The sequence below is a fragment of the Corvus hawaiiensis genome, chromosome Z, assembly GCF_020740725.1.
Source record: "Corvus hawaiiensis isolate bCorHaw1 chromosome Z, bCorHaw1.pri.cur, whole genome shotgun sequence".
NCBI classification, from domain to species: Eukaryota; Metazoa; Chordata; class Aves; order Passeriformes; family Corvidae; genus Corvus; species Corvus hawaiiensis.
Window position 1 is genome coordinate 42617991 of NC_063255.1, and position 20231 is coordinate 42638221.

Consider the following 20231-nt stretch of genomic DNA (forward strand, 5'->3'; position numbering starts at 1 on the left):
AGCTGTTCTATACACATAAACATAGGAAATAGCATAAAAGGAGAATTATATTTTTTACATAGTATTACAATTACAACCAAAATTAAGCTGATATTTAAATACAAATTTTAAACTATTTCCAGTATATACTGGTATATACCTTGGTCCTTTAAAGGTAATGACTGTTTGAGATTTCTCTGTGCAGCAGCACTCTCTGCATTAGCCTTTAGGAATATATCTGCTACAGTAATTAGAAACTCCATGCTTGCACAAAGGTATATCTCTTGAGCAATAACATCAAGAATAGTGCCATCTCTCCCCTGTTTGTAGTTTATATCCACCATAACTTTCTTTTCAAATCCATGTTTCATTTCCAGCATTCTGAAAGACAATTAAGGAGGCATTTAATGTAACAATAAAGAGCCAGCAACAAATACTGAAAAACACTCAAGATTCTCATCCCAGCTGCAATCCATTAACAAGACCGAATTTAAAAAGTAATACTATTGATTTTAAAACACGACCAATAAAAACACTAACACAAATTTTATATAACTTTAAAACTAACTGGAATCCCATACACTGGCAACTAAGGGTGTTTATAATTTTAACAAGTCAAATGAACGTAATTCCTCATTTACATATCAGAAGTACTACACTTTACTGAAGTTTGTTACTATTCATGAAACATCATCTCAGTCTTACTTAGCATTTCATTAAAGTGGAAAGTGGAATTGTTTTCTATGTGCATTTATTAGATTAGTATTTAAAGTTCGGTTTATTTAATTTTTTGTATCTAGCATTTATATCGGTCTCTCATAAAGATATGTGGAACAAAAGGCAAGTAAGACACATAAATCCACAGTAACACGTACTTTAAGAACCCCTACACTAAAACAATTGTGGTTTTAACAGAATACTAATAAAATTCAAACATTTCTAATAAACAGTAAATTATGTAAAATTACAGACCTTGGTGTAGCCTTCTGGATTGATGGTCTTTTATCATCTAATGTACAGTTCGCCAGTTTGACTGAAGCATTCATTGAACCATCTGATAACATTTTCAGAGCAGCTGACATCAGAATTAATTTAAACTCTGCAAGCTTCAAAAGATCATCTCTCTGATCCAAACTGTTAACCTGTTAAATCAAACATATAGATTTGGTTACAGGTAGCAAAAATAATATATAGGTGTTATATACACAGTTTTATTCTAACTGATAATATTTTCAATAATAATAAATTAAATAAACCCACTACTAATTAAAAAGACAACCCCAATCAACAACATACAAGAGAAAACTTTCAAAGAGCAAAGCTTTACCCTTCTACCATCTTTCTAAAGCAACCTGTCATTAGTGAGAGACCTAAGTTTACAATTAATTACAAACTTCTAGTCAGAAATCTGGTGACAAGTTTTCTAAGTTTAAATCAAGATGAATATAAATGCATTCCTATTGACAAATTTAAGAATCTTTCTCCACAATTTTGTGTACACATCTCTACATGTGACTAATGAATATGTTTCATTCCTCTGCATTTTTTCCAAGCTGTATTTTAAATTAATATAAATTTTCATTAGATTTTTAGTCAGGTGACAGAAGATGCCACACATTATGCGCTACCACTGGTTATTCTATTTCCTGTAATATCGGCCAAACAATTCAGCTAAAATAGCTCTTCCATCATTTCCATCACATTTGTTATTATTGCTAGAACACACTTTCTCTGTCATAAATTAAGCTACTCTTGTTCAGCATTTCCAGGACTCTAGGCAACATGAAAGCTGCTGATTTCTCTTTGTAACCAAAATTATACTTACCTGTTTTGAATTTGGACTATACAACACTAAAGTCAGAGAGTCAAATCTGAAGTCCAGTTTTAGTGTTGTTTTTGTTTTCATAGGTGAATGCAATTCCACCACAGCTGATGTCACAACAGTTACACCTTTCACAAATCAGAAAAATGGTTAGTATTAAGAAAATTACCTGACTGCAAATAAGGAAAAAACCAAAACATCCTCACTTATGACCATAAAGACAGCAACTTTCCTTTTTCTCCACAGGTAAATCCATCTACACTTACCATGTATGCATCATGCTTTATGTAACTACTTTTGACAAAATCACACAATGTTTGAGAATATAAAACACTCTGCTTACATATTCTAGATTTAGCTTTTACCATCTTCAAAACTTAAATGTACTATTTCCCCTTAATGTTACACAGTACTGTGTGCAAGACTCTTACAAAGAATACAAATTTACTTTAATCCTCATTTGTTTATCTGCCACATTTTTGCTGGTTTTTGCATTTAATAAAGGAATGCAGCAAAAGATTGTTTTCTTAACTTTACTTGCTTTTGTTTTTAGTAGGTCCTGAACAGTCGATGGGCAATAACATGTATTGTTTAGGAACAACTTTCAGGGGTGTCATCATTACAACAGACAAACAGATCTAAATCTGAACAGCAACAAAACCAGCATACACAGGAAAGAGAACTTTCCAAACTTGGGATGTTACCAAATGTAGTTGACAGACCTTTAAGTGCTGCCTTGCATTATGGCCAGGAAAACAAGACAGTCCTTACATTACATGTCATGCTCAAAAACTCACTACAGTGGTCCAGCTGTTCCTATTCATTATCATTACCATCAGATATAGCTTAAACCACAATGTCAAGATAAGAGATGCACTGGCAGTCAACTGACTGCCTCAGCCAATGAGGCACCTAGTGACAGCAGCAACAACAGCAGCAGTGCCTACAACTGCAGGGCAAATTACCTCAGAGAGCCTGGCAGGGGGTTCCCAGAGTCAGGGAAACCTAAGAGAGGGGAGAGACCTGGCAGGGACTAGAAGCTCTCGTAAGTGAGGCCAGTATCGTGAGGGCCTTGCCAGAGCAACTGAGGGAGATTTAAAGACTCTAGGGAGCATGAGCAACTTGGAGCACAGTGAAAAAGTGGGCAAACAGGACACGGCACATCAGAAGGATGTAACACAGCACTTGCTGCAGCAGTTCATGTAGGAGGGCACAGTGACCATCTCAGCTCTGGAGGAGAGCTCACCTGGTGCTTTACACCTACCCCATGAGAACAGACACAACAGTCATCTCCATAAAGCCAAAAGCCATTGCTTGTAGGAGCACAGCAACCCAGACCAAGCTTCCTCAGAAGCATGCAGCTGTCCAGGCCTGTGGCTGCAGGGAGTGTTTGAGCTTGACATTAGCACCAGAAGGCAGAAGAGACTACATGTGTGTGAAGTGGGACCAGGTGGATGACCTGCTGAGCATGGTGGCTGAGCTTAAAGATGAAGTAGAGAGGCCGAAGAGTATCAGGGGGTGTGACAGAAAAACAGACTGGTGAAAATTCCTGAGAGAAATGCAGGAGATGGAAGCTCAGCACAAGTCAGAGGAACTCCAACACTTGTCATCAGAAGGAGGGGATCTAAAAGACAAGGGGGAAGTGGAAACAGGTCCCTGTTGGGTGCGGCAGGAGAGTCACCTCCCTTGCTTTCACAGGTAACCTTAGGAAATAAGTAGGAGGATCCAGAACTTGAGGGTGAAGCAACTGATAGTGAAGGTGAAGGTCTACTTTCACTACCTGGAGGGTCACCCAGAGAAAGTCAGTCAACCAAATGCATCACAATTTCAGGTTAAAAAGAGAGAAAGAAGAGTAATTGTTACAGGTGACTCTCTTCTGAGGGCCCTGCATGCCAGCTGGACCCATCCCACAGGGAAGTCTGCTGCCTCCCTGGGGCTCAGGTAAGAGATACTACTACGAGATGGGATCTGGAGCACAAGTTGTGTTCTCTTCTGTCCTGTCAAGAAAATCATGCAAACGAACACCTTGGTAACACAATTCTGTGTTACCATCAGAATTTTGGTTTTGCTCATCATGGGTAATTTTGTAAAACACTGAGCGTGCTGGCAACAAGCACAGTCGTCCTGTCTCAAAGGAGAAAAAGGATTTTAGCTCAGAAGTTAGCAGGGCTTGTTGAGAGAGCTTTAAACTAGATTTGAAGGGGAACGGGGACAGGGCCAGGCTTGACAGAGATAAGGTGTGGGAAGGGCAGAACTACAGTGATCACCCAAGCAGCAAAATAAGGCTTAAGAGGGAATATATTCAGCGAGTACAAGCATCCGAAGATGTAACTACAAGACAAGACTATGGGGCATCCCTTTGCACAAATACTTCTATAAAGTGCCTGTACACCAATGCACACAGTATGGAGAACAAACAGGAGAAACAAGAAATGTGTGTGCAGTCAAAGGACTTTGGCATAATTGCAATTACAAAGATGTGGTGGGATAGCTCACAGGACTGGAATATTGTCATGAAGGGCTATATTCTGTTTAGGAGAAACATTCTATGTGAGGATACACCTGGAATGTATCAAGCTCTGTCTTGCAATGGATGATGAGCAAGTCAAAAGCTTATGGGTCAGGATAAAAGGGCAGACCAGTAGGGGTGACACTGATGCCATGAAGATTTTTTGCCTTTTCTTTTATACCCCTGTTATACCTTTTATACAACTTCTGTATTCTTAGTGCTTTTTCCCTACATTCTTGGACTTATTTGTCAAGCTAAGAGTCTAAACATTTTAGAAGCTTCGTAGCTAGGGATCAGTGTGCCCCAGACCCCAAGGTCCTCTCCAGAACACATTCTGTAAACTAAGATAGAACCATCCAGGGGAAGGCTCCTTGGGGAGGGGGGCTCACTCGAGCCTCTCACTGGGGAATCTTTGATAGATATGCTAATTAGTAAAACCTATAATGTTATACTAGATCTTTTGGGGCATACTGGGCGGAGTGCATTTCAATGCATATGACCTGGACGTGTGCACCTAAGGATCCTTAAAATAAATACCAACGTAAAATCCCTTTTCCCCTTCTAACCATGTATGACTCTTGATTTTAAGACCAGGAAAAGGCATCAACACTTGTGGGTGTTTGTTACAGGCCATCCGAGCAGGAGAAGGAAGTGGATGAGGCCTTCGACAGGTAGCACAAAGCAGCCTCAGAGTCACAGACACTGGTTTTGTGGGGAACTTTAACTACCCTGACATCTGCTGCAGAACCAGCACTGTGAAACACAAACAGCCCAGAGGTTCCTGAAAAGCACTGATCACAGCTTCCTGTCATGAACAGTGGAGGATCCCACAAGGAATGTTGTGCTGCCTGACTTCACACTAACAAACAAGGAAGGCCTTGTGGGGGATGTGAGGGTTGGGGCAGCCTTGGCTGGGTAGTGACCGTGAGATTGTGGAGCTCTGTATTGGGTGAGAAGTGAACAGTGCAGGAAGTAAGATTGTAACCATGGACTTAAGGAGAGAGAACTTTAGCCACTTCAGGGAATTTTCTTGCAAGAATCCCATGCGAACAGGCCCTGCAGGGAAGAGGAGTTGACATTCAAGGATCACTTCCTCCAGGCTCAAGAACTAGCATCCCAATGCAGGCCAGCGAGCAAGAAATCAGGCAAAGGGGCAAGAGATCTCCATGGATGAATAAAGAGCTTCTGCCACTATTCACACATAAGGAGGAAATGCGCAGGAGATGTAAGTGGGGTGAAGCTACTTGGAATGTGTATAGAAAGGTTGTCAGGGTAAGTTGAGACAATGAAGCCCAAGGCCCATCAGGAGTTAGTTCTGGCCAAGGATGTCAAGGACAACAAGAAGGCCCTCTTCAATAACAAAAGTAAAACTAAGGATAACATGGGACCACTGCTAAATGGAGGGGGGTGTTACGATCCGGTTTAAACCCAGAAAAGCAAAGCAAGCTAAGTCTCTGAGCATAAACTGGAAAGAACTTAGAAGGTTCAAAATATTCCCAGAAATGAGATTAAAACTGAATGAGGTTAGATGTTGTTGCCAAAAAATTGATGTGTTTTATTTAATAGTAAAAGAGGCAAAGAGAAGGGAAAAGAAAACAAAGAGAGAAAGAAAAAGAAGTGTGCGTGGGGGGGTGGGGCAACAGGGAGAGGTGACAGGGGTTAGATGGAAGCAGATCACCCATCCGAGGGTCTCAGTGACATCTCGTTGCTCCCCTCCATCCGCTCTGCTGGTGCTGAGGGTCCCCTGTCGCCGCTGTGGCCACACCGCTACACGCTGCCACACGCCATGTCACACTGCCACACGCCACCACACGCCGCCACACGCCAAAGAGTGCAGAATTCCGTGGATTCATATACACTCTGGGCCAGGTGCCAACGCCCACGTGCCTCCCTTGCAGGGGCCGGCTTGACACTGTGCCTTGCAACACTGAGGGTCTGTTGCATCATCTCTGGGGCTCTGGTGCTCAGTCTGGGGACCCTTTTGAGGGGGGCCCCTGTGATGGGCCATGTCACCCCCTCCTGCTGTGGATAAGCTCCCCCCCGCCCCCAGTGAGGACCCCTCAGCTGGGCTCCTCTGCACAGTTGGAGGATGGGCAGTCACTGCGCCTCTGACCAGAGGCTTTTCCAAGATACCCAAAGCCTCTCCTCCCTCCCCCCCTTGGTGTGGGGGTCTGTTCGAGCCTGGCAGCTGATAGCCCTGGGGCTGTGGTCCTCATCTTGGAGGTGTTAAGCCTGTGCTCAGTGAATGTCCCCAGCCCTGAGTTGTTACTTTATCTTATCTTCATCAGCGAGCAGTGTCAGGCCTCAGCCAGGGCCCCATTCAGGGTGTGGTAGTGTTCTCTTCAGCTTTTGTAATACAGTTTTAAAAAGTCCTTTAAGAAAATGTTTAAGTCATAAAATATAATATTTCAGTCTCTGACAGGGGGACACTGGTAACAGAGGAAGCAGAGGCATTACTGAATGTCTTCTTTCCATCAGTTTTCACTGACAAGACCAGCCCTCAGGAATCTCTGACCCAGGAGGCCAGAGTAAAGGAATGTTGGAAGGAAGCCTTTCCCTTGGTCAAGGAGGATTGCGTTAGAGAACACCTATGCAATCCTGACATCCACAAGACCATGGGTCCTGATGGGATACAGTTATGAGTGCTGAGAGAGCTGACTGCACACAATCATCTTTGAAAGGCTGTGGCAGTTAGGAGTGATGCCTGAGGACTGGAAGGAACTAAATGTCATCCCAGTCTTCAAAAATGGCATGAAACAAGGAACTACCAGCAAGTCAGCCTCACTTCAGTCCCTGCAAACATGATGGAGGGCCTCACTCTGGAGGCCATCTCTTCCATCCCCATGGAAGACAGGAGTAGTCAGCATGGATTCACCTAGGGGGAATCATGCTTGACCAACCTGAATGCCTTCTACAATGAAATAACTACCTGGATGCATGAGGTAAGAGCACTGGATATTGTCTACCTTGACTCGAACAAGGCTTTCAGTAATGCCTCTCACAACATCCTTACAGGCAAACTCAGCAAGCGTTGCCTGGATCAGTGGACAGTGAGGTGGACAGGGCAGAAAGTTATGGACATGAAGTTCCAAATAGAACTTCTTTACTGTGCAGATGACCACACATTGGAACAGATTGCCCAGAGAGGTTGTGAAGTCTCCCTCACTGGAAATTTTCAAGAACTGTTTGCATACAATCCTGTGCCATGTGCTCTGGGATGACCCTGCTTCAGCAGGGAGGTTGGACTAGACGTCCCCCTGTGGTCTCTTCCAACATGACCCATTCTGTGATTCTGTGAGATCCTCTAGACTGATCCAGCCCCCTGATTATTACCCACTTCTGTTTGTACAGGTTGGCAATGATGAGGTTGAGGAAAAAAGTCCTACGACAATTAGAAAGGACTTCAGGATGACTGGTTGAAGGCACAGGAGCATAAGGTGGTGTTTTCCTTGACCCCATCAGTAGCAGGGAAGAATGCTGAAATGAACAGGAGGACCCACCTGATGAACACGTTGCTTAAAGGCTGGTGACATCAGTGGAATTCTGTCTTTTTTTGACCAAGGACAAGTTGATACAATACCAGGACTGCTGGGGACAGATGAGATTCATCTGTCGTGAAGGGAGAAAAAGTATTCTTGCCCATGTTAGCAGGGCTGATTAAAAAGGCTTTAAACCAGACTTAGTTTAGATGGGATTAAGACCAGGCTCACTGAAGATGGGCCTAGGGGTGGGATGCCAGGGTTAGGGGTAAAATCAGTAGCCCAACTGAAGTGCATCTACACCAATGCACACAGTATGGGTAACAAACAGGAGGAGCTGGAGGCCACTGTGCAGCAGGAAAGCAATGACGGAAATGTGGTGGGATGACCAGAGTGCTGCACTGGATGGCTACAAGCCCTTCAGAAGGGACAGGCAAGGAAGGAGAGATGGTGAGGCGGCTCTGTACATTAGGAAGTGTTCTGACTGTACAGAGCTCAAGGATAGTGATGAGAAGGTTGAGTGCCTATGGGTGACAATGAGGGGGAAAGCCAAAAAGGCAGGTATCCTGGTGGGAGTCTGATATAGACCACCCAGCCAGGATGAGGAGGTGGATGAAGTATTCTATGATCAGCTGGCTGATGTTTCATGATTGTCGTGAAATCATGGGAAATTTTAACCTGCCAGATATGTCTGCTGGAAATTTTAACCTGCCAGATGTCTGCTGGAAATTCAACACAGTGGAGAGGAGGCAGTCTAGGAGATTCCTGGAGTGTGTGAAGGTAACTTCCCAACACAGCTGGGAAGTGAGCCTACCAAGGGAGCTGCCCTGCTGGATCTGCTGCTTACAAACACAGAAGGGCTGGTGGGAGACACTGTGGTCAGAGCCATCTTGAGCACAGAGACCATGACACAAGAATTTTCAATAGTCAGGGGTGTCAACAAAACCTTGGACTTCCAAAGTGCAGACTTTGTCCTGTTCAGGACACTGGTTCAGACAGTGCATTGGCAATAAAGCCCTTAAAACCAAAGGGGTCCAAGAAGTCTAGATGTACCTTAAGAAGGAAATCTTATAGGCACAGATCAGACTGTCTCTATGTGCTGGCTTGGCTGAATATGGAGGAACTCAGGGGTAAAAATCAGCGTTTATGACCTTTGAAAGAAGGAGCAGGCAACTGGAAGAAGAGAACAAGAATGTTGTTGAGTCATGTAGAGAGTAAATTAGCAAGGTTAAAATTCACCTAGAACTCAATCTGGTCACTGCTGTGAAGGAAAATAAAAAGTGTTTTTACAAATACATTAACAGCAAAGAGCAGGCAAAGGAAAAATCTCCACCCTTTATTGGATGCAGATGCCACCAAGGATGAGGAAAAGGCTGAGATACTTCAACCCTTCTTCACCTCAGTCTTTAAGAGTAAAAATGGTTATTCTCTGGGCAACTGGCCCCTGAGCTCATAGACAGGGTCAGGGAGCAGAAGAGACCTGGAGCAGAAGAGACCTGATGCAATACATGAGGAAGTAATTAGTGACTGCTGTGCCACTTAGACACTCACAAGTCTATGGGACCAGATGGGATTCAACCTAGAGTGATGATGGAGCTGGCAGAGCAGCTCACCAAGTCACTCACTCTCCATCATTTAACATGAGTCCTGGTTAACTGGAGAGGTCCCAGATGAGTGGAGGTTGGCCAATGTCACACCCATCTACAAAAGAAAGATCCAGGGAACTACAAGCCTGTCAGGCTGGCCTCAGTGCTGGGGAAGGGTAGGGAGCAGAGTATCTTGAGTGCAATCACATGGCACAAACTGGACAACTAAGGGATCAGGTCCAGGCAGAATGGTTTCAGAATGGGTTTAGGAAAGGCAGGTCCTGCTTGGCCAACCTGATCTCCTTTTTTGACCAGGTGACTCATCTAGTGAAAGAGAGAAAGGCTGTGGATGTTGATTACATGTATGTTAGGGCAGTCCTTGACACCTTCTCCCACAGAATTATCCTGGAGAAGCTGGCACACCATGGCTTGGACAGGTGCTCTCTTTGCTGGTTAAGAACTGGCTGGATGGTTGGATCTAGAGAGTGGTAGTGAATAGAACTATATCCAGTTGGTGGCCGTCACCAGTGGTGTTCTCCAGGGCTGAGTACTGGGACCAGTTCTGTTTAAAAACTTTATCAAGGATTTGGACAAGGGGATCAAATGCCCCTCAGTCAGTTCACAGGTAACACCAAGTTTGGCACGGGTGTCAATATGCTGGAGGGCTGGAAGGCTCTGCAGGTGAGTCTGGACAGGCTGGATCGATGGGCTGAGGCCAACGGCCAACGGCCAACGGAGGTTCAACAAGGTGAAATGCCATGTGTCCTGCACTTGGATCACAACAACCTCAGGCAGTGCAACAGGCTGGGGGCAAAGTTGCTGGAAAGCTACCCAGGGCAAAAGGACCCTGTAGTGGCTGAACATGAGCCAGCTATGCCCAGGTGGCCAAGAAGGCCAATGTCATCATGGCCTGTATCAAAAATAGTGTGGCCAGCAGGACCAGGGCAGTGATTGTCCCCCTGTACTAAGCCAGTAAGGAAAGTGACACCTCAAATCCTGTTTCAAGTTCTGGGTCCCTCACAAAACAAAGACATCTAGGTCCTGAAGCATATCCAGAGAAGGGAAATGGAACCGGTGAATGGTCTGGAACACAGGTTGTATGATGAGTGGTTGAGGGAGCTGGGTGTGTTCAGGCTAGAGAAAAGGAAGCTCAAAGGGACCCTATTGCTCTCTACAACGACTTGAGCAAGATGGGGGGCTGGTCTCTTTTCACAGACAGCTAGTGAGTGACAGGACAAGATGATACAGCCTCAAGCTGAGACAGGGGAGGTTCAGGCTGGACATCAGGAAGAATTTCTGCTCAGGAAGGTGGTGGAGTTACCATCCCTGGAAGTGTTCAAGAAGACTTAGATGTGGCACTTAGTGCTATGGTTTAGTTGACATGGTGGTGTTTGGTCAAAGGTTGCATTTGATGATCTTGGAGGCCTTAATTATCCTGTGATTCTACAATATTGGTATACACAAATGAATCTGGCATCCTTTATAAATGCAATTCCAACAGAAGTAATATCCAGATAGTAATACCTAAAAATGCTAGATGATGTCATTTTAGAAAATATTACCTGCAGAGTGCTGTGAAGTACCATGCATTTCACTGGAATGACTAGTTGATGCTTTCAATTCTGGCAAAGCTGTTGATGCACCAGAGCTTTCACCTGCATTTTCATTCAGTGTCCTCAGTATTGTGGTAATATCTTCCTGACTAAGAATTAGCTTTAAGAGAGATTGGAATGGAAATCAGAACAACTCTGTTCACATAACTTTTGGTAACTAAAATCTAAGCTTACAAATAAACAGATAAACCAAATTAATCTCATCTGAGTCTCTGTTTAGGACACTAAACATTCTTCTCAAATTCACACAACACCTTGCAGTAATTTCTAGAAATTGGAAGTCAGTCACACATTATTTTGTTCTCATCCACAAAATTTCCCTACCATGTTACAATTTAGAAACCAGAATGTCAGAACACATACATATACAGTTTGACTTACAGTCAACCAAAATTTTTATCTGCATTTAATGACAAGGCACTAGTTACTCTACATTAATACTATTAATACTATTAAAAGTTCTATTTCAAAATCTTGCAAGTTGGTTTTCCTCATACACTTCACAACCTTTCTATTTCTTAATGTTAAATTTAAATCATCCTAGGATGAATCCCATCTGGCCTCACAGATTTGTGAGTACGTATGTGGCACAGCAGCTCACTAATTACAAGTCAGGCTTGTCATAGGTATAAATTCAGCACTGCTATTGAACAAACCAATAAACCCCAACTTTTCCAATCCTTCATTGAAAGACATTGACAGGTAAAAGCCTAGAACAGCATAACCATTTTTAACTAGCAACAGTAATTCATAGTACAAGGTCTTCCTGGAGTATCACAGATGAAATACAGAGCTTAAACTAGAACAGAAATCTATTAATTTCCTTTTCCCCTATGAAACAACAAAATCTACTCTGTGTCTTGAAATCAAACAATACCTTAACTACTGAGCCTGGACTTTATATAAATAGAGAAAAATGAATCTGTTTTGCACACATATTTTAACAGTTTCTTTCAGAAACGAGTGCTTACATTCATAGGCTTGAGTCGGCCAGATATTTCAATATCAGGAACTTCATTATACCATGCAGCAGCTAAATTTCGTTCAACAGCTACTTCCAGATTGACTGGCTGCAGCAACTGTACTTCAGTTTGCAAAGAATCTTGCTCATAGTAAGACCTGTGAAAAGAAGAAACAATACTCCCAGCTTCAACATATTTCACATTCTAACAAACACATCTCTGTCTTTTCCTCATCTTTTTAAATAATGCTATAAAACTGCCTTTATACTACCCCAAGTAGCTCTAGATAAAGCCTTACTCCACAAACTAGACATCTTCCCTTGGCAGGGAGGAAGTACTGGGCACATATCAGGCATGCAACACACAAACTCTCCCAAGTCAGGACCTCTTACCTGCTCTCCAGTGGAGAGCTATTCCTTCTTTCCTCAGTACTCTTCAACAGTGTTTGAAAAGCCCCTTCCCTTCCCTCTCCCCTCATGAATCCCCTGCACCAAGGACCATTTTCAAACAGTTCTTTATGGCTAACTCAGTACCTTTGCTGCTATGCATAGCTTGAAAACCCCATCAAAATAGTCTAATACAAATAGGTGTATAACCTGTCCCAAAGTAATGAATAATGCATAAATATATAGTAATACACAATTTACCCTAAACAAACATTTGCTTCAAACATTCTTCTATTTAAAGATGTGTAGATTGCTCTTTTCCTAAGACATACATTTTCATTGCTTTAAAAAAACACTAGTTTGCTGTTATATTCCAAGATAATAGTGTATCTGTCAATCACCAACCATAAACTAATTATTTAACAACTCCTCAAAGCTCTGTAACTGAAGAATACCAAAAGGATTTAATGGATTTTAAAAATATCGACACTACATTACCTGTATAACTTCAATTCACTCAATTTCACCGTCATAGAGTCAATAACAGGTGGGAGATTATACCGTGCTTTTGTTTTAGCAATAAAGAATTGGTTCTTCACAGTGATCAGACCAAGATCAGCCACCAGGACATTTGCAGACATTGCTGACTGAGGAACTATCACAACAGGTGCTTTGATATTGATATCTAGTGCCAAACGGGAACTACGCTCTGCTAACTCTTTTACACCTGTAGCTGCTTTCTCTGCTGCTTGAACAGTTGCCTCAGTAAGAGCTTCCTTGGCAGCTTGAAAGTTATTTATAAAAGCCTAGGAAAAGAATACAGGTCTCAGGAATTAATTATTAAGAATTACAGTACTTCAAAAACACTATGAATCATAGTTATTTAAACAGCAAAGCATCCTAAGATGTTATTTTTGCTATATACTTTGTCCAGATTCTTTAATAGGATAATCTTCCCTCAAATATGACAAATTATGCATATATAAAAATAAATTGCTATCCAAAATATTTGGAAAATTAGACAGTAAGAGCAATGACCTTGTAACATGACTTGTAGGAATTACATTTTATTTAATCATACAAGCAGCAAAAGACTGATTCACTTAGCAAAATTTATGGAAAGGGCATTAATTTTCAGGGTTTCTTACTTATATTTCAGTGTTAAAAATAATGAATGGATGTATACTTAACAGCTGTCACAAATCATCTAAGAAAACCAGTATTATTAATGACAGCAAACCTTTTTGCTTACTCATCTGCTCCACAGTAAAAAGCACATGTAGAGGAAAAATAAATAGCCCAACCATCAATCCCAGTAAAGTTTTTACAATAGTATATCGGAGCTCTTACACAAATGGATAACACCCCATATGGAACACTCTTATCCCTTTCTTGCTCTGACAACTTCATCTATATGCTAAAGAACAGTATCTGGAAAATTTAACTTACCAAAATAGACGAAACAAACTTTTTGACAAAAACTACTTGAATACACCCAACAGTTAGGTAAATACGATTGTCAACAACATCCATGTTTGTGTATGCAATGCCATCTGTAGCATTCACATATGATACCATTCTGAAGTTGAAGACTTCTTTTTCTGTGATGTAAAGAGCCTTAAGAAGAAAAAAAATAGTATCTCTACTGTAGAACCTTACATACTGGAGAAACTTAACGTCAAAACAAAACGCAGTACCTCACACCACTAAGACATTTTTACTTCAAATATCTCAACAATATATGAAAATAAAAAAAGGAAATAAAAAAATCCATTGATAGCTGAAAATATTCAGTTGACGTGTCAGCTTGAATAATTCTCTTCGCTAAAGTCAACAGCGTAAGAGGCACAATGAGCAGCTGAATATCACAGTTGCACAAATTAATATCAGCCTAATAATTACTGGTTGTGGGAGAAAAATCAATCTGTCATACAGAGAATGCTACTCTCAACAAATACATAAAACATGACTGAAAAAAATCACAGTAGAGAGTAGAGTCTACAAAGTAAGTTTAAGTTTAATTTAACATCCATTCAAAAAAAAATTCAATGATACATGCATATGCCCACCTTTTTATACAATGCTGTCTCATCAGAATCCACAATAATGATGTTCTTCAGTTTTGCAGTCACATTCGTTGCTGCTTTCTTCACGATCACTTGGCTATCCAGACCTCAAAAAATGAGACATAGAAAATCTATACACTGTTACGGTTACAAAGTTTTGTGTCTTTGTGATTAAAGTTTTCTTCCTACCTTCAATGTGAATTTCAGCTATTCTGCGGTTTTTCTCTCTGATAAAAATACGCAAACATGATAAATCCGCACAGATAATGAGGTCAACAACATCGTCACACTTCGATTTTTTTGATGCTATGGGAAATAAAGAATAACAAAAGTTATCATTCTTCAGTGAGGACATGTAGTATTTTGGTATCCCTTTGAACTGCACAGCAAGCAAGATGTTCATGCTCCTCAAGTATAACGCAATAACGGTAAGGCCATCAAAAGTCTTAATTCATACCAGGAAAAAAACGAAAAAAACCTGACAACAATTTATGGGTTTTCTATTTACAATGACTCAGTGCCTCCAATACACAGCAAAGGTACGCCTTGACCTATGTGTCAGAAAACTGCACATAGTTAAGGATACAACCTTTTAAGTATATATAGCCCTAAGCAAAATTTCTCATATCAAATATCATTAACAGGTTTACAAAGATAGAAAATACATTTGTTTTCCTCCTTACTTAAGTGAAGAGAGAGGAATGAAAAAAGGAAACAATAATAAAGAAACTTACTTAATTTTTTAAGAACATCCTTCTTCTCCTCTGTTTTTTCATGGACTGGTTCTTCGGCAACTTTAGTTCCTTGTTTGGGTAGAAGATTATTCAGATAGTTCATAGCATTCAGCAGAGCTTCAGTATGCAAATGGACATCTAGAGAAGAGAAGTTCACCTAAAAGAAAAATCTTTATTTATTCAGTATGCCTCTCCTCCCACCCTGAGAAAATTATGTTAAAAAAAGATATCATACCTTTATTTTTTGTAGAACATTCTGACAGACAGTTTTCAGTTCTGGTCCCTTAATATCAGTCTATTTCATCAAAAGTGCACATAAAACAAACAAATCAGAAGTTCGCAAATTCCATTAGAGAAAACTTATTTTCAAAACCACTACAATTTAAGATGTAAAACTTATTCTGTTGAAGGAGCAGACAGACTTTGCACATGACACTCAAGATGTTAAAAACATCACTAAGTAAGGAAAAAACCTTCAACATCTGCTCCATGTTAATGTGATGTTTGTGACAGGCTTACAATTCAAAAGCTAAGTCTACTCTTTCCTAACCTTTGTATACTCCAGAGTGAGAAGATCATCTTCTACATTATCCAATGTAGTAATTATGTAAACTGGCTTGTCATTATCATCTAAAAAAAAAAGGAAAAAGAGAATATAGAAATTTACTTTTTTTAAAAGAAAAAAAATTAAAACTTTCTTAACTATAAACTGCAAACTAGGCTACTAGCTGTTATTCCTGTTTAATCACGAAACCTCTTTTGCAGACATGAAATAGTTAAATGTCTCTCTACAATCATCAGCACCCGAACATATTTACCAAAACACTAACAAGAGGATGAGTTCCTGCTTTACTTCCCCTCAGCCCTGGATTTAACTTAGGAAGCAAATCTTCCTTATCTGACAAAAGCCCTACAGAGTTTTCGAAGACAAATTCACAGTGTTATTTGTGAATAATTCCTTGACCAAGTTATAAATACTTACCCATATACTCTGGGCACAGAAGACCAACTTCACGAAGGAAAGCATTTCCAGTCATGTCAAATGTTCTTAATTTAAGTTCAGTGCCTAAGCCCAAAATATCAAGCTGGAGCACAGGCATCTCAGTATTACCAGTGTGACGGCATAACTTAATTAAGACCTGAAAAAAAAGAACCAAAACACACATCCAAAACCAGTAAGGGACCATAAGAGGTATAAAAACCTCTTAGTTTTTATACAGGATATAACATATTTACTTATATTTTATTGGCTAATGTCTATTTGTGTATTGATCATTTAACTTTATACAGCCAATGCCTTGGAAAAAAATAATTCAACAAGCAGTACTGGTTGCTGTTACTGTAACAAAAACTTCGAACATTCATGCATGTAATACCAAAGTAACAGTAACAAACTAAGTTATTTTTAAAAACAATTCTGTACAGCACTCAGCAACGTTCAATACAGTCAAAACTAGATTTTCAGTCAACACAAAGTGTTTACTACTTTCACTGGAATTTCTCTGAACTCTCCTGCTAAGAGTTAGATTCCCAAGCAGAATGTCAGGCAAGAGGATTTACTACATTTCCACCCATGCATGACAATACTGTTGTTAAATAAAGACCTAGCTGAGCTGTTGTATCTGACTGACAACCAAACAAATATACGTATTCTTCCTTTCCATGTAATGCTGTCTACAAATAAGGAAAATCAAAACAAAATCCAGTAAGTAATTTTAAACTATGAGGATGACAGAGGTGATTTCTAATAGATTCCCATTTTTTTTTTCTTAAAGATTTAAAGTTAGTTGCTATTAGAGAATAATGTAAAACCCAGCATCTTCCTTTTAGACTAGTAGTTCTTAAATAAGGTCTTGTCATCACACAAACAGTATATTTCAGTTTTATCTGTAGTAAAGGTGTAGTATATAGTATGCTACAAGCTAGCTGTGATGTGTTGAAGACATTCTGTGAGCCCTACCCTAAAACAGAATTTATAAAGTTAACTGAATTTGTACGATTTATTTTTTTAAATAAATTAAAAGTAAAAAACAGTGAGTAGCAGGAGCGTTAAGTGTTAAGAGGTCACCTCTTTTACAAGAAGAACGGATACAGTTAGAAAGTGTTCTTGCATTTGGATAAAATACTCTTTTTTCCCCCCAAAGCCTGAAATAGCAAGAACACAGAAAACTCTTCATAACAAAGATGTTACAGATTCATGTGTATGGACAACAGCAACTGGGAAAAACTAGAGGAGAAAAATATGGTGCTTTTTACAAGATAAAACATCAATGAAGTTTTCCCACTAACCACAGCAGTATCAAGTCACAAGCACATATTTAGCTAAAACAAGTATGTAATGTGATTTCTGAGCCATAGGTAAAGAAATTCAGTGACAAAGTGAATTGGGAAATCAAGTGGATAAATCAAAGCATTTCAGTGATGACAAGGATACAGAAGCACAACTACGACTTGGCAAAAGCTCTGCATAATAGTTTTAGGAAAAAATGGGGAATTAATATCTCTGCAGACATGGATTTATAAACCCAACAAACAAGGAAAAAAAATTTCCCTGATGCGCTTCAGGGAAATTTAAAAAGTAATTTTACCTCAGCTACTTCAAACCTTAGCTGGAATTCTGTCATATTTTTCAAAGATTCTTGTTTACGTAGGGTTTTTCGCCTTGAACTGCCGGCTCGCTTGAGAGAATCAGATGGGACTTCAAAAAATGGCACATCTTCCACAGGACTGCTTAGTGCATCATAAAATTCTTCTTCTGATTCTAAGGATTAGTTCACAACAACATTACATATGCAGTTTACACAGCTAGTATTTTACAGTACTGTGACCTAGAGTTTTTACATCTATATCTATAAAAGCTTAAACATACAAGTATCTAGCTGACAATTAACAACCAATAAAATCTGTTTCCATAACCATCTCAACTCCTGCCTTCACAACTTTACACCACACCTACAGCTGCCTCCATCACGTCACCATAAACTTCAGTTCTCATTAGCTAATTCCTTCGTCAGCATTCTTTCACTTGTGGCTTTGCAAAAGACAGCACACAAACGATGCATTGTCTTGCCTCTGGTGTGACCTAACAGCTTAACTTGTCTGCTGGTCAGACTGCTCTTGACAGTACAGGAGCCTTTGCCTCAGTATCAGGCACATTACTTGGGATTTCTCCCAGCTGTAGATCTCCCATTTCAGAGAGACTCCTAGGAACTATCAAGCTTTTAATCTACTTGACTTTATTGCAGAAGTATAACCAAGATAAATAGATTGCACTGTCTTGCGAAGGTCTTCTCCTTTACCTAAAAACCAAAAACACTGAAGTATAAAGTAACTGTGGAAGAAATATCCTTCTAAAAAAACTCAACAAATTACATGAAGTATTTTCTAAAGCTTAAAAGCAGCTCTGAGCTCTTGGAGGGTGAAGATAGAGAATTAACATAAATCATTTAAAAGGACTGCATGGCTGTATCTAAAGCATAGATTAAAAATCAGACTTGATTCAATTCTAAATCTAGCTATTACTTTCTCAAATTACTTGTTTCCAACATGCATTCTCATTTCAGCCTAATTTTTAAGAACTGAAAGACATTTCCACTCTACCTTGGACACTTAAAGGAACTCATATAAAAACAGATGAAGATGTACAAGTACATATTTCTACACATGCTGCATACACACTGATGTTAAAGCTATAAAGTAGACATAAAAATTAACTATGCTGGTAATTTTGCTAGTGTTTGCTAACCACATATATCATTAACTAAAGAAAGGAGTAGTAGTTTAGCTCTCTGTTTCTCCAGTTGAGTGTTTTGGCATCACAAACATGACTGACACTGAAATAACATTGATATATTGGATTATTTTTCTAATGTAATAACTAGATGAAATGTTAGGATCTAGCTAAGCTGTTTTGAATAGGAAGGCAGTATTGAACACAACTGGTTCTCCCACAGCCAATCTTCTGCTTTATCCAGTAGAAGTCAAGATGTTTGTTTACAGAAACACAGCAGTTTCTAACAGTCGTAATTTTGGTACCTTCAGTACCAGATAAATAAATCCACCTAAATAGGACAGAAATCCTTCACCATAAGAAAATAACCAAAACCATCATCAGAGGACTAAGTACATGCTAAAGCTAAATATGTCATACTACTTCAGATGCCCTGAATAGAGCTTTGCAATAGCATATGCCCTGACAAAAATAAGGCCACCATACCAAATAAAATTTTACTGCTATACCCTTCAGGAGGGGAATGACAAAAACAAGCATGCAGAATTTTATTGCTATGAGAAAATACTCAAGTAGTTTATACAGTATCAATTATAAGATAAACAGAATATAACACTATTCAGCCCTCAAGAACTTGCAACAAAGCCCCATATCCTTCCTTACAGCAAGAATAGTAAATTAATTCAAAGAACTAAAAAACTTCTTGACTTGACCTGCTTCTTAAGCAAGATTTTAAAATAGATTATGTTACCTGACTCAGCAAATGAATGAAGATCCAAAACAGGATACATGCCTTGAGATAAATGTGGTGCTGAAAGCACAGGAGACAGTGCTGCCTGAAACAGGAGATACCATAAATTTTTTTCTTGTGTTTATTGGTCATGCTATTGCATGCATATATGCTGCATCAAAGTTTTACAGCTTAGGGAAACTTCGCTTAAGCGCAAATCAGTAAAGTTTAACACATTACTAAAATTATAAGCATGGGGAGAAATGAGGCCTAAAATAGATAGAAGCAGCAGCTATTGCACTTGCATCTAGCTAGTGAGAACACACTAGGAAACAGTGAAGAGGTTCAAACGCTCAACTTCACAGACCAAAAGATGGTCAGAAATGGCATGTTATATGAAAAATCATAAAAGACAAAACCTAGTCCCTCAAAGGACTACAATACAGCAACTTCAGAGAACAACAAAGATCAACAGTTCTTTACAAAAATAACCCAAGTGCCAGGTGGGGAAGAAAGAAAAAAGAGCTACACAAAAAATTAGAGCAGACAGTAGAATCATGGAAACATTTATGTTAGAAAAGACCTTTCAGATCACCAAGTCCAACTGTAAACCTAGCACTGCCAGGAACATGGCT

General features: G+C 39.9%; 1 protein-coding gene across 6 annotated transcripts in view; it reads right to left on the minus strand.

Moving 5' to 3' along the window:
• VPS13A (vacuolar protein sorting 13 homolog A) overlaps positions 1–20231 on the minus strand; it is a 108678-nt gene that overhangs the window by 49567 nt on the left and 38880 nt on the right. For all 6 annotated transcript variants that reach the window (XM_048292952.1, XM_048292950.1, XM_048292955.1 and 3 more), the window contains 15 exons: positions 19618–19702; positions 17725–17897; positions 16119–16275; positions 15687–15766; positions 15372–15431; positions 15137–15293; positions 14592–14708; positions 14406–14509; positions 13786–13953; positions 12835–13142; positions 11960–12107; positions 10938–11088; positions 1805–1929; positions 952–1121; positions 140–360 (listed from right to left, as the gene is read on the minus strand). In XM_048292952.1, the coding sequence (XP_048148909.1) occupies positions 140–360; positions 952–1121; positions 1805–1929; positions 10938–11088; positions 11960–12107; positions 12835–13142; positions 13786–13953; positions 14406–14509; positions 14592–14708; positions 15137–15293; positions 15372–15431; positions 15687–15766; positions 16119–16275; positions 17725–17897; positions 19618–19702 (2224 nt within the window). The remainder of the gene's footprint in view (positions 1–139; positions 361–951; positions 1122–1804; positions 1930–10937; positions 11089–11959; positions 12108–12834; positions 13143–13785; positions 13954–14405; positions 14510–14591; positions 14709–15136; positions 15294–15371; positions 15432–15686; positions 15767–16118; positions 16276–17724; positions 17898–19617; positions 19703–20231) is intronic.